Raw genomic sequence first — 13,865 nt, 5'->3', positions numbered from 1 at the left:
GCTGGTCTCCACCCAGCCTAATCAAAACCGTGCCAGTGTCTAGTCTGGCAACATTTAGATAACGAATAAGAATATTTTCCTCTAATTGATAGATTCTGTATCAGTTATATTTCCATGAAATAAGCAAATACATCTACTTTTTTTTTTTGCAAAGCATGCTGTAACTCCGCACGCTGTAGAACCTATTTTTCCAACCTCAGTATAAGCCAAAACAGAACTTTTAAAATGTTTTAAATCAATTCAAAAAGTACATTTCAGTCTTTATCAACTGTAAGCTGTAATTCAGCTGCTGACACCAAAACTTGTGCAATTACCAGTTTTATGTGGATGTTTTTAATTTACACAACGTAAATACAGCAGTATTTGTTTGTATATAATATAGATATAAATATAATATAAACAAACCAATAAATAAATATAATAAAAACACTCGTTTAGATACATACATACACAAATGTGCACACATCATTTGCCCTTTTTTAAAAGCAAGCAAATGACAAGAGAACACTGGAAAGAAGGCCCAACCATATCAGTCAGCTTCTGCATTGATGATAATTTATCGGAACATCTCGTGAATGGGTACCTAAAAAGTGATCACTCATTGTATTTGTGAGATACAATTATATCAATATCAAACATTAAAGAAACCAGTGAAGGAAAATGTCAAAAAATATCGATTTCCACATTCAGAACTTTGAAAGTTCTGTGGGACACAAAGTATCCTGCATACAGGTGTGGCAGTTCTGCTCAATATAATTTATAAAGATTGAAATCTTAATCGTGTTTAAAAATTGTCAAGATTACTACTAAAAACATGCGAATGTTGGCCAGAATCCCATCTGAGCTGTCCAGTCACGTAAGCTTGACGTCTAGCGAGAAATTAACCAATCAAACGGCGCTCTCTCCGAAGGGAGGAGACATTAAAAGTAAATAAATTGCACCCATTTTCTGTGTTGGGCAGGAGATTCCTACTGAACGTCTTCAAGAAGGCAACTTAAAAAAAGCTCCTGAAACGTCGCTATGGTTGAGTTGACAGAAGCCCAGCGTGGTGCTATCGTTAACCTGTGGGGACATCTGAGTCCAGATGAAATCGGACCTCAGGCTTTGGCCAGGTAACTGTTTACACACTTGTAACATTTTCTTGTGACTCCTAATTCTTCTTTTAGAATAATCGATTCTCTCGTTTCAGGCTTCTGATTGTATACCCATGGACACAGAGATACTTCGCTTCCTTTGGTAACATATCCAGCGCCGCGGCCATTATGGGGAACCCCAAAGTGGCGGCGCACGGTAAAGTCGTCGTGGGTGCTCTGGACAAAGGCGTGAAGAACCTGAACAACATCAAGGGTACCTACGCTGCGCTGAGCACTATCCACTCTGAAAAACTCCACGTGGATCCCGACAACTTCAGGGTAGGTTTCAGTGGTTTGGCTTTTTAAACAAACTACATTTACTTCAGGACTGGATATCAACGATGATTGCTCATTCTCACCTGTGTTCTAATGACCGTCTTCTTCCCCTGGCAGCTTCTTGCCGAGTGCTTCACCGTATGTGTGGCCATGAAGCTGGGACCCTCCGGCTTCAACGCTGAAACGCAGCACGCTTTGGCCAAGTTCTTGGCTGAAGTTGTGTCTGCTCTCGGCAAACAGTATCATTAGGCTAATTAAGGAAAACGGCTCCATGTAAGAACACCTTCGTGCACCAAGCTGTTGACCAAATGATAACTCTTGCTAACGAATAAACGATTTAAACACATTACTGGGTTTGCTGTTTATTTCGCCGAAATGGCCAACTACTTTTAAATGACTACAATTATATGCAAGACATGAGATCTATTTATTTCAACTGTACTCCACACAGCAGTCTAAATCATTTGTTCGTTTTTGCTCTATATGCTGGGTGTATTGCATTTTCATTTAATAAAAAGCATTACATTTAAAACTATGAATTGAACCGATTTAATTGGCGTAAAAAGCTGCGCATTTCAATTTGGTTGGAGGTGACCGGGTTTAAAACGGAATAAGCACAGAATATCTGAAACATACAGTATAATTGCTATTTCATAATGTGAAGAACAATTTGAAAAAATAACTAAGAATTTCAGAAAGTGAACCAAAATGAGCTCGCGCTCGTTATCTCTGTTCACACCTGGCTTTAACGGAGCCTACGTCGCTACTAACACATCGGACGCGCAATGTAATTCAGTCACTCAAAACACTTTTGGAAGTGGTCTAGGACGCATCAGGCCACATTACGTCTGTATTGTGATCGATGATGCATTTCGACAGCCGCCCATATCATCCGCGCACTAGCCGGAAAATACATAATTGCGCGCATGTTTGGGGATCACTCTGCATGTAGGTAAGCAAGCTAGGCTAACGGATAAAAGTATAACTCAGTGCAAGCGATTCGCGGGACACGATAGCTAAATGTGCCCGGCACTTCCTTAAACGAAAATTATGTTAGAAATGCGATCACAAGTAATCATTCGCCATGCATTCAAAATGTCAAGTGTAACGGTTATACCTTTGTGACTGGAACACTCAAAACGTATGTTAATGCCAGATGTGGACAGCCCCTCTCCCCCCACATGCTGAATATATCTGGATCTTCTCCTCAACTTTTTGCCCCTTCCATTTGATTTCATATCTGAATCCTTTGTTGGTATTTTTCTCTGTCAATGACGTGTACACATGCAAAATTGAACTTTAAGCACCATATTTACTTATTTACTATATTTGTAGTGTAGCTATATGTTGTAGTAAACATCACGTGAGAAAACGATGTGTGACGGTTGAGGGGCATTGTGAGAGGAGTGAATTTTGAATGATATGGAGGATATGCAGCGTTTCTGAATAAATACAACGGTTGAACTAGAATGTACTGGCTTCTTTGTTATGATACAGTGACTACAGCAATATGTATGCACTATATTTACTTATTAAAACTGATACTAATACAGCTGATATTTTGCATAGGTGCTTCTGCTGAATTGATCTGAGAAGCATGCACAATTGCAGTAATACATTGACAACAACCCAGCCAACTAATAAGAGGTGTGTGTTGTCAGTGAAAATTTTAACTATCTCAGCAACACAGACTTTGATATCGTTTCTGCGTTTCTGCATAATTTCTGTGAATTTGTATGTTCAATTTTGCTCCACAGATGCTGGACTTAGCAAATTTGTGCAAATGCTTGTGCAAGACAGAAAGAGAGATTAGAAGAGATATTTAAAAACTTGTCCATCAAGTGTAGACCCTCAGGAGAGATTTGGTCAGGCACGACACTGAGGTGACATCATATACTGTAATCAGGCTTCACTACAGAACCATGGCACATTTGAATCAAGCAGAGGCCATCTTTATAGATCCAGAAGAACATCTAAAGATGATTGTTTCATTGACATTGACTCTACAGCATTAAATTCAAATTCCTGTGCCTGAAAAAAACCCAAAACCTTATCAGATAGACAGCACATCCTTATTACAGTGGTCACTGTGCAGGCTAACATGGCAAGCATATATATGTGCTTACAGAGAACTACCTGAATGGTTGTTGCATTCAGGGCTCCTCGGGTGGGATATTGTGACCTCTCATCTTTGTGTTCTTATTTGGTCCTGCAAGGTAGCTTACTCTTAAAACTGCATTCTATGTAATGCAGATTACCTGCTTGAGGGGAGACATGACAAATAATCATAGAGATTGTTTCTGTTGAACAACCTATGGAGAACCAGCTGACCACTAGGAGTGGAAGATTGTTAAGAAATCTGATAGGTTTAAGGACATGATATAATAAAAAACAAGGTCTTTGACATAGTGAAGAAAAGTCCTTTTAATTGAATGTGAAATTGTTTTTAAATTTAGTCACATTTTAAAGAACTTATATAAGTTCTTCCAAAATGAATATTTTAGCTAGCAGAAGATTGTGTTAAAAGAAAATGCATTTATTTTTGTGTAGATGTAAATTAAGAAAATAAAATATAGAAAGTTATATGGTGAAGTTATATGGTGTAGTTCTCATGAGATCAGGAAATCCACATGAGACCAGAGCGGCGTGGGGCATATAGTTACGGATGGATGTTCCCTTCACTGTCTTCCAGTACCTGCACACAGGAGATTTAAAACACTGATACTCACTTAGAATGGCAAGAATGGACATGCCCCTTTCTAAATGATGACAATAGTCAAACCTCGATCCACACCTCTAGTATGTTGAGCCTCGAGTAAGACTCTTCTCTGTCCTGGTTCTCAGATGGTGGAACCACTGGCTGTCTGCACAGCAGATTCCCTTGCTGTCTTCAAACACAGACTAAATACTCATCTATTTTTACAGTATTAAATGACCACTAATTCTGCTAATTATTAAAACATGTTAATGTCTTGAAGTGTCTTGAATTGCACTACTGTGTATCCGTGCTTATATGTTTGGCATTGCACTTATCAGCACTGACTCCTGTATCTAATGTTATCTTTGTTCAGTTGTATTTGGACTCCAACCTATTTGTATTTTCTGATACATTCTCTTATGACATAACACTTTTGTAAGTTGCTCTGAGTGTCTGTTAAATGCCATAAAGGTAAATGCAAATGTAAAAAAAAAGAAAAAAAGAAAAAAGTGTGTTTTTGAAGAAATGTGAGATACTATGTAAATATTGTTAGTTTACCAAGTCTATGCAGTGTGTATATGGCATCTAAGATGCAAAAACTGCCCATTTTGAAATCACTGTTTTCTACTGTCGAGAATACTCTCATTTACATATCTCCGCCTATTCGATCTACAGAAGTTTAGCCCCGCCTTTGGATTCTCAGGAGCGTTTTAGTGCCTGATGCTTTTTAACTGAGACGCAATACAGGCGGCCATGCATATCAGACCGCATTTATCATATTTCAGTATTAAAGGCGAAGTAACAGAAAGGGGTTGTTTAAGCGATAAACATATATTCTTGAAACTCCTCATGTATAAAACATAATCTGACTATTTTTTTGGAAGATTTTGGTTATTTTTCCCCTCAAAAGAAACAGGCAAATTTACTTAACAATTAATTCCACATTTTCGAACTTCCTAACAAAGAAATTAATTCGAGCATTAGGGCTTCCTGTCCGCTGGCTCGCTCCGTGCGCATTGACTTTCTATCTCTTTTTCGTACACGGGATTTTTTCAATGTTTATACGATTTTTTGTTGTTCGTGGACATGGTATTTGTTTCATATGAGTTTATACATCTGAAGTAAAAGTTGGTGAAAGTATCTTTTGCGTGTTTGTTGACGATACATCTGAGATTACTGAGGTTCAAGCACCCAGTCACTGACGCCAAGCTGTTGTCGTGTTATGTCCTAAAAATCGATGGAAAAACCTTGTTTTCATTTTGGTGATAACGTTGCGGAAGTGAAGAAATCGGATAAAGATCTTCTTTTAAAATTACGCCCCAGCGTGCAGCACTCACTCACCCAAGTGCTGTGCAGTTCATCTTGGATGTAAAACTCCTATATTGGGCAAAATTTTAAAGCAGACGCATCCATTATCTCCCATCACAGAAGACTTTTTAAATCAGAATATTCCGACAAAGCGCCATAGGTCCAGTATAATAATTCTGTCATGTATTGTGTATTTCCAAAATCAAAATCAGATTCACATTATTATTAAGATGTCATACATAGCCTATAAGAATTTTTCCTGGTGAGCGCACATGTATAACATAAAAAACGACGAAACATATTAAAAGGACCCGAAAGGTACCTTACTACATTAATGGATTTTGCAATACACTCAAGAAAAAGCAAGACGGACGCATATGCGGAGGAGAGAGAGATTTATTATGGGCAAATCCAAAATCAGAGTCGTTAGGGCAGTCCAGGGTCATAGAGCCTACACGGAGCGTACGAGGATACAGAGGATATAACAGAGGCTAGGATAACAAACGAAGGCTTTGAAACAAAAACGGGCTTTCAGACTTCTACCAAACATATAAACGCAAGCATTCAAATAAACAATGAACAGACAAGACACAGGACCCACGACAGGGTTTAAATACATGAACTTAACAAGGTAGAAACGAGGGACAGGCGTGAGCAATCAAACGATGGGCGAAGAAAACGAATCTATGCCATGGAACTAAAAATACGCAAGACAGAGAGAACATGGAAGACGGAAGCTGGGAAGGACTATTCGTGACAATAGGCTTATAAAAGAGCCGATGTGAAGTGAAGTATTTGAATATGTGTGGATCTGAGGAAGTATCAGTAATAAAATATTATTTACAAATATTATAAAATAATAATATTATAATTATTATTATAATATTGCAGCTATACAGAATTCTTGGTAATTTCGGAATCATATACGTCTACCGCTCTGTACGTCACCTAGTTTGGTATCTTGTTAAAATGATTTGAAACCTCAGAATTTACACAGTGCCAGAATCACCGTGAAATTATTTTATTATATTTATCTGCAGCAAAAATGCATTGATTAATGTCACGTCTGTGGCTTCTAGTCCGCACCCCCTATAATCCCCGTGTCCGTCCCTAGTCCCATTTATTAGCGTCACCTGTCAAGCATTCCTTAATGTTTTTTTCTGTTTAAATCTAACGGTGACTGTCGATCATTGCGAAGTCTCGTTCCGCATTTGCACAGTTAGACGTTTTCTGGCGTTGATAGGACCATTTTCAAAGCACCTTTATGACACAAACGGAGTCCTCATCCAGCAAGTTTAAAGATTTTACAAACGCATTTCTGTTTTACTTTATGTCAGCTCCATTTGACAGTTAATCTTGCGTCTGTGTAACCACAAAGACAATACTTCAGGACACCTTGCTTCAATACTTCAGGAAAGACCGTGGACGAACAAAAATACCCAATACGTCGAACTCTTACAGGAAGTACATTAAAATAATTAACAGTTTGGCGTTGAACTGCAGAGGAGAAATCGATGCGTTATGTGTCAGTGACCTATTGGTGCCCTGAGCATACCTTTTCGTTGCTTCCAGAAGTCGGCAAATAATGTCAGGTATTCAATTGTTATCTGAAACCTGATCTCATTTATTATATTCAGTATAATCTCTTTCCCTTTTCAGGGCATTATAATGAATTTTTATTTGCATACCATATGTTTGCGCTCATATAAAGATTAGAGATTAAATAAGTACTCATGGAAAAAGTGTGACTAAACCTAGTACTTACTTAAAAATGGTACATTCTGCTACATTCAGAAATTTAGTGGTCAATACCAATGTTGGAATAGATTTAACCCCGTGAAATCAAAGACGTTAAGTATCCCACAAACTTTTTCCCTTTAAGATGATATTTTTCATTCATTCATTTGTTTAAATAAACCAAAAGAAACATTTGTGCTGTATTAATGGGACTTTATTCAGACATATTTATGTCAGCATAGAACTGCATCATTGGATACTCCGCTCCTATGGGCGGTTTAGCGGTACTTCTCGGACAGAGCCCAGGCCACGTTCTGGAAGAACTTGTCAACAGCCATGTGAACCTCAGGAGTGAAATCCGCAGGGAAGAACAAGGCCAAGACCACTATGAGGTTGTGCGCAAGAATCTGAAATGAAAACGAAAGCAGATGTTTTAAACTACAGCGGTGACTTTTTATAATCTGCACTATAAAGCCTTTAAGTATATTTAAGGATGGATATTGTCGCCTTAAAGTTTACGAATATTACCTCTATTATTAATTATAATACGCGAAAAATACATTTCACAGTAGCGTGTGTTTTAGAGTACCTTGAAGTTAGCAGGGTCCACCCGCAGCTTGAAAGCGTGCAGTTCACTGAGCGAGGCCAAACCGCCAGTAAGGTCATCAATGTGGCCAACCGCCTCAGCGATTCCGCCCATGATAGTTCTTCCGTGCTTCTTCACAGCAGCGGATCCGGGGCTCAGGTCGGACCAACTGGCGAAGTAAGTCTTTGTCTGGGGGTATACGGTGAGCATTCTGATGGAAACAGCACAGATTAGAAATAGTTACATCATACAAACGACGGCCTACAGATATACTTCTAGAAAATACATTCAAATCAATTATATAACCAGCGCACACGAATTGGCAAAAATAAAAAGCGTTTAATTTTCGAAATAATCTCAAATAAACCGAACATACCACCCTAACTGGTAGTCGTGCAGTGTGTTTTAAACTTAGACTTTATATTTTTAGTTTTCCGTGTCGACGTGAATGCGCAGAGTACAAGTTACCTGCCAAAAGCTTCAGCCCCGATGTCATCGGCCTTGGAGGACGCTTTGCCCCAGAAGGCCTTGACGATAGACTTGTCCTTAGCAGTGAGACTCATCTTTATTTCGTCGTCTTCTTCTCAACTGACACTCTGGATCTATTTAGGAAAGCTCGTGATAAGACGAAGACTCTGTCCCATTTTATATACAACTAGAATCGGACACACCCAATCATCCTATCCAAACCACACCTCTGACGCACGTTACTGCTGGTCTCCACCCAGCCTAATCAAAACCGTGCCAGTGTCTAGTCTGGCAACATTTAGATAACGAATAAGAATATTTTCCTCTAATTGATAGATTCTGTATCAGTTATATTTCCATGAAATAAGCAAATACATCTACTTTTTTTTTTTGCAAAGCATGCTGTAACTCCGCACGCTGTAGAACCTATTTTTCCAACCTCAGTATAAGCCAAAACAGAACTTTTAAAATGTTTTAAATCAATTCAAAAAGTACATTTCAGTCTTTATCAACTGTAAGCTGTAATTCAGCTGCTGACACCAAAACTTGTGCAATTACCAGTTTTATGTGGATGTTTTTAATTTACACAACGTAAATACAGCAGTATTTGTTTGTATATAATATAGATATAAATATAATATAAACAAACCAATAAATAAATATAATAAAAACACTCGTTTAGATACATACATACACAAATGTGCACACATCATTTGCCCTTTTTTAAAAGCAAGCAAATGACAAGAGAACACTGGAAAGAAGGCCCAACCATATCAGTCAGCTTCTGCATTGATGATAATTTATCGGAACATCTCGTGAATGGGTACCTAAAAAGTGATCACTCATTGTATTTGTGAGATACAATTATATCAATATCAAACATTAAAGAAACCAGTGAAGGAAAATGTCAAAAAATATCGATTTCCACATTCAGAACTTTGAAAGTTCTGTGGGACACAAAGTATCCTGCATACAGGTGTGGCAGTTCTGCTCAATATAATTTATAAAGATTGAAATCTTAATCGTGTTTAAAAATTGTCAAGATTACTACTAAAAACATGCGAATGTTGGCCAGAATCCCATCTGAGCTGTCCAGTCACGTAAGCTTGACGTCTAGCGAGAAATTAACCAATCAAACGGCGCTCTCTCCGAAGGGAGGAGACATTAAAAGTAAATAAATTGCACCCATTTTCTGTGTTGGGCAGGAGATTCCTACTGAACGTCTTCAAGAAGGCAACTTAAAAAAAGCTCCTGAAACGTCGCTATGGTTGAGTTGACAGAAGCCCAGCGTGGTGCTATCGTTAACCTGTGGGGACATCTGAGTCCAGATGAAATCGGACCTCAGGCTTTGGCCAGGTAACTGTTTACACACTTGTAACATTTTCTTGTGACTCCTAATTCTTCTTTTAGAATAATCGATTCTCTCGTTTCAGGCTTCTGATTGTATACCCATGGACACAGAGATACTTCGCTTCCTTTGGTAACATATCCAGCGCCGCGGCCATTATGGGGAACCCCAAAGTGGCGGCGCACGGTAAAGTCGTCGTGGGTGCTCTGGACAAAGGCGTGAAGAACCTGAACAACATCAAGGGTACCTACGCTGCGCTGAGCACTATCCACTCTGAAAAACTCCACGTGGATCCCGACAACTTCAGGGTAGGTTTCAGTGGTTTGGCTTTTTAAACAAACTACATTTACTTCAGGACTGGATATCAACGATGATTGCTCATTCTCACCTGTGTTCTAATGACCGTCTTCTTCCCCTGGCAGCTTCTTGCCGAGTGCTTCACCGTATGTGTGGCCATGAAGCTGGGACCCTCCGGCTTCAACGCTGAAACGCAGCACGCTTTGGCCAAGTTCTTGGCTGAAGTTGTGTCTGCTCTCGGCAAACAGTATCATTAGGCTAATTAAGGAAAACGGCTCCATGTAAGAACACCTTCGTGCACCAAGCTGTTGACCAAATGATAACTCTTGCTAACGAATAAACGATTTAAACACATTACTGGGTTTGCTGTTTATTTCGCCGAAATGGCCAACTACTTTTAAATGACTACAATTATATGCAAGACATGAGATCTATTTATTTCAACTGTACTCCACACAGCAGTCTAAATCATTTGTTCGTTTTTGCTCTATATGCTGGGTGTATTGCATTTTCATTTAATAAAAAGCATTACATTTAAAACTATGAATTGAACCGATTTAATTGGCGTAAAAAGCTGCGCATTTCAATTTGGTTGGAGGTGACCGGGTTTAAAACGGAATAAGCACAGAATATCTGAAACATACAGTATAATTGCTATTTCATAATGTGAAGAACAATTTGAAAAAATAACTAAGAATTTCAGAAAGTGAACCAAAATGAGCTCGCGCTCGTTATCTCTGTTCACACCTGGCTTTAACGGAGCCTACGTCGCTACTAACACATCGGACGCGCAATGTAATTCAGTCACTCAAAACACTTTTGGAAGTGGTCTAGGACGCATCAGGCCACATTACGTCTGTATTGTGATCGATGATGCATTTCGACAGCCGCCCATATCATCCGCGCACTAGCCGGAAAATACATAATTGCGCGCATGTTTGGGGATCACTCTGCATGTAGGTAAGCAAGCTAGGCTAACGGATAAAAGTATAACTCAGTGCAAGCGATTCGCGGGACACGATAGCTAAATGTGCCCGGCACTTCCTTAAACGAAAATTATGTTAGAAATGCGATCACAAGTAATCATTCGCCATGCATTCAAAATGTCAAGTGTAACGGTTATACCTTTGTGACTGGAACACTCAAAACGTATGTTAATGCCAGATGTGGACAGCCCCTCTCCCCCCACATGCTGAATATATCTGGATCTTCTCCTCAACTTTTTGCCCCTTCCATTTGATTTCATATCTGAATCCTTTGTTGGTATTTTTCTCTGTCAATGACGTGTACACATGCAAAATTGAACTTTAAGCACCATATTTACTTATTTACTATATTTGTAGTGTAGCTATATGTTGTAGTAAACATCACGTGAGAAAACGATGTGTGACGGTTGAGGGGCATTGTGAGAGGAGTGAATTTTGAATGATATGGAGGATATGCAGCGTTTCTGAATAAATACAACGGTTGAACTAGAATGTACTGGCTTCTTTGTTATGATACAGTGACTACAGCAATATGTATGCACTATATTTACTTATTAAAACTGATACTAATACAGCTGATATTTTGCATAGGTGCTTCTGCTGAATTGATCTGAGAAGCATGCACAATTGCAGTAATACATTGACAACAACCCAGCCAACTAATAAGAGGTGTGTGTTGTCAGTGAAAATTTTAACTATCTCAGCAACACAGACTTTGATATCGTTTCTGCGTTTCTGCATAATTTCTGTGAATTTGTATGTTCAATTTTGCTCCACAGATGCTGGACTTAGCAAATTTGTGCAAATGCTTGTGCAAGACAGAAAGAGAGATTAGAAGAGATATTTAAAAACTTGTCCATCAAGTGTAGACCCTCAGGAGAGATTTGGTCAGGCACGACACTGAGGTGACATCATATACTGTAATCAGGCTTCACTACAGAACCATGGCACATTTGAATCAAGCAGAGGCCATCTTTATAGATCCAGAAGAACATCTAAAGATGATTGTTTCATTGACATTGACTCTACAGCATTAAATTCAAATTCCTGTGCCTGAAAAAAACCCAAAACCTTATCAGATAGACAGCACATCCTTATTACAGTGGTCACTGTGCAGGCTAACATGGCAAGCATATATATGTGCTTACAGAGAACTACCTGAATGGTTGTTGCATTCAGGGCTCCTCGGGTGGGATATTGTGACCTCTCATCTTTGTGTTCTTATTTGGTCCTGCAAGGTAGCTTACTCTTAAAACTGCATTCTATGTAATGCAGATTACCTGCTTGAGGGGAGACATGACAAATAATCATAGAGATTGTTTCTGTTGAACAACCTATGGAGAACCAGCTGACCACTAGGAGTGGAAGATTGTTAAGAAATCTGATAGGTTTAAGGACATGATATAATAAAAAACAAGGTCTTTGACATAGTGAAGAAAAGTCCTTTTAATTGAATGTGAAATTGTTTTTAAATTTAGTCACATTTTAAAGAACTTATATAAGTTCTTCCAAAATGAATATTTTAGCTAGCAGAAGATTGTGTTAAAAGAAAATGCATTTATTTTTGTGTAGATGTAAATTAAGAAAATAAAATATAGAAAGTTATATGGTGAAGTTATATGGTGTAGTTCTCATGAGATCAGGAAATCCACATGAGACCAGAGCGGCGTGGGGCATATAGTTACGGATGGATGTTCCCTTCACTGTCTTCCAGTACCTGCACACAGGAGATTTAAAACACTGATACTCACTTAGAATGGCAAGAATGGACATGCCCCTTTCTAAATGATGACAATAGTCAAACCTCGATCCACACCTCTAGTATGTTGAGCCTCGAGTAAGACTCTTCTCTGTCCTGGTTCTCAGATGGTGGAACCACTGGCTGTCTGCACAGCAGATTCCCTTGCTGTCTTCAAACACAGACTAAATACTCATCTATTTTTACAGTATTAAATGACCACTAATTCTGCTAATTATTAAAACATGTTAATGTCTTGAAGTGTCTTGAATTGCACTACTGTGTATCCGTGCTTATATGTTTGGCATTGCACTTATCAGCACTGACTCCTGTATCTAATGTTATCTTTGTTCAGTTGTATTTGGACTCCAACCTATTTGTATTTTCTGATACATTCTCTTATGACATAACACTTTTGTAAGTTGCTCTGAGTGTCTGTTAAATGCCATAAAGGTAAATGCAAATGTAAAAAAAAAGAAAAAAAGAAAAAAGTGTGTTTTTGAAGAAATGTGAGATACTATGTAAATATTGTTAGTTTACCAAGTCTATGCAGTGTGTATATGGCATCTAAGATGCAAAAACTGCCCATTTTGAAATCACTGTTTTCTACTGTCGAGAATACTCTCATTTACATATCTCCGCCTATTCGATCTACAGAAGTTTAGCCCCGCCTTTGGATTCTCAGGAGCGTTTTAGTGCCTGATGCTTTTTAACTGAGACGCAATACAGGCGGCCATGCATATCAGACCGCATTTATCATATTTCAGTATTAAAGGCGAAGTAACAGAAAGGGGTTGTTTAAGCGATAAACATATATTCTTGAAACTCCTCATGTATAAAACATAATCTGACTATTTTTTTGGAAGATTTTGGTTATTTTTCCCCTCAAAAGAAACAGGCAAATTTACTTAACAATTAATTCCACATTTTCGAACTTCCTAACAAAGAAATTAATTCGAGCATTAGGGCTTCCTGTCCGCTGGCTCGCTCCGTGCGCATTGACTTTCTATCTCTTTTTCGTACACGGGATTTTTTCAATGTTTATACGATTTTTTGTTGTTCGTGGACATGGTATTTGTTTCATATGAGTTTATACATCTGAAGTAAAAGTTGGTGAAAGTATCTTTTGCGTGTTTGTTGACGATACATCTGAGATTACTGAGGTTCAAGCACCCAGTCACTGACGCCAAGCTGTTGTCGTGTTATGTCCTAAAAATCGATGGAAAAACCTTGTTTTCATTTTGGTGATAACGTTGCGGAAGTGAAGAAATCGGATAAAGATCTTCTTTT

The 13,865-nt window shown here is 38.5% G+C and overlaps 3 protein-coding genes and 2 long non-coding RNA genes across 5 annotated transcripts; 4 read left to right on the top strand and 1 right to left on the bottom strand.

Annotated features, from left to right (window-relative positions):
- Positions 1–954: 954 nt before the first annotated feature.
- Positions 955–1,755, top strand: LOC118241902 (hemoglobin subunit beta). Its single transcript, XM_035529415.1, has 3 exons — positions 955–1,112; positions 1,190–1,412; positions 1,527–1,755. The coding sequence occupies exons 1-3, from the start codon at positions 1,021–1,023 to the stop codon at positions 1,656–1,658; spliced, it is 447 nt and encodes a 148-aa protein (XP_035385308.1). The 5' UTR covers positions 955–1,020; the 3' UTR covers positions 1,659–1,755.
- A 483-nt stretch (positions 1,756–2,238) lies between these two features.
- LOC118241906 lies at positions 2,239–4,425 on the top strand. Its single transcript, XR_004776414.1, has 3 exons — positions 2,239–2,361; positions 2,979–3,056; positions 4,254–4,425. It is a non-coding gene; the product is annotated as an uncharacterized LOC118241906 (long non-coding RNA).
- Positions 4,426–7,348: 2,923 nt separating this feature from the next.
- Positions 7,349–8,358, bottom strand: LOC113574417 (hemoglobin subunit alpha). The gene is made up of 3 exons (XM_027005376.2): positions 8,207–8,358; positions 7,742–7,949; positions 7,349–7,559 (listed from the first exon to the last, which is right to left on the bottom strand). Exons 1-3 carry the CDS (start codon positions 8,299–8,301, stop codon positions 7,431–7,433), a joined length of 432 nt encoding a protein of 143 aa, XP_026861177.2. The 5' UTR covers positions 8,302–8,358; the 3' UTR covers positions 7,349–7,430.
- Positions 8,359–9,404: 1,046 nt separating this feature from the next.
- Positions 9,405–10,205, top strand: LOC118241900 (hemoglobin subunit beta). The gene is made up of 3 exons (XM_035529413.1): positions 9,405–9,562; positions 9,640–9,862; positions 9,977–10,205. The coding sequence occupies exons 1-3, from the start codon at positions 9,471–9,473 to the stop codon at positions 10,106–10,108; spliced, it is 447 nt and encodes a 148-aa protein (XP_035385306.1). The 5' UTR covers positions 9,405–9,470; the 3' UTR covers positions 10,109–10,205.
- A 483-nt stretch (positions 10,206–10,688) lies between these two features.
- On the top strand, positions 10,689–12,875 carry LOC113576996. Its single transcript, XR_003410879.2, has 3 exons — positions 10,689–10,811; positions 11,429–11,506; positions 12,704–12,875. It is a non-coding gene; the product is annotated as an uncharacterized LOC113576996 (long non-coding RNA).
- The last annotated feature ends 990 nt before the right edge of the window (positions 12,876–13,865 follow it).

This window comes from Electrophorus electricus, chromosome 8, assembly GCF_013358815.1.
Source record: "Electrophorus electricus isolate fEleEle1 chromosome 8, fEleEle1.pri, whole genome shotgun sequence".
Taxonomy (NCBI): domain Eukaryota; kingdom Metazoa; phylum Chordata; class Actinopteri; order Gymnotiformes; family Gymnotidae; genus Electrophorus; species Electrophorus electricus.
This window is presented reverse-complemented; position numbering and strand designations above follow the sequence as displayed.

Excerpts from the sequence above, each read along its gene's own strand:
- LOC118241902 (XM_035529415.1), top strand. The coding sequence starts at position 1,021 with ATGGTTGAGTTGACAGAAGCCCAGCGTGGTGCTATCGTTAACCTGTGG. Across the intron at positions 1,113-1,189 it reads GGACCTCAGGCTTTGGCCAG|GCTTCTGATTGTATACCCAT; the intron begins GTAACTGTTTAC and ends CTCTCGTTTCAG. Across the intron at positions 1,413-1,526 it reads TGGATCCCGACAACTTCAGG|CTTCTTGCCGAGTGCTTCAC; the intron begins GTAGGTTTCAGT and ends TTCCCCTGGCAG.
- LOC113574417 (XM_027005376.2), bottom strand. The coding sequence starts at position 8,301 with ATGAGTCTCACTGCTAAGGACAAGTCTATCGTCAAGGCCTTCTGGGGC. Across the intron at positions 7,950-8,206 it reads GGGGCTGAAGCTTTTGGCAG|AATGCTCACCGTATACCCCC; the intron begins GTAACTTGTACT and ends TGTTTCCATCAG. Across the intron at positions 7,560-7,741 it reads TGGACCCTGCTAACTTCAAG|ATTCTTGCGCACAACCTCAT; the intron begins GTACTCTAAAAC and ends TTTTCATTTCAG.
- LOC118241900 (XM_035529413.1), top strand. The coding sequence starts at position 9,471 with ATGGTTGAGTTGACAGAAGCCCAGCGTGGTGCTATCGTTAACCTGTGG. Across the intron at positions 9,563-9,639 it reads GGACCTCAGGCTTTGGCCAG|GCTTCTGATTGTATACCCAT; the intron begins GTAACTGTTTAC and ends CTCTCGTTTCAG. Across the intron at positions 9,863-9,976 it reads TGGATCCCGACAACTTCAGG|CTTCTTGCCGAGTGCTTCAC; the intron begins GTAGGTTTCAGT and ends TTCCCCTGGCAG.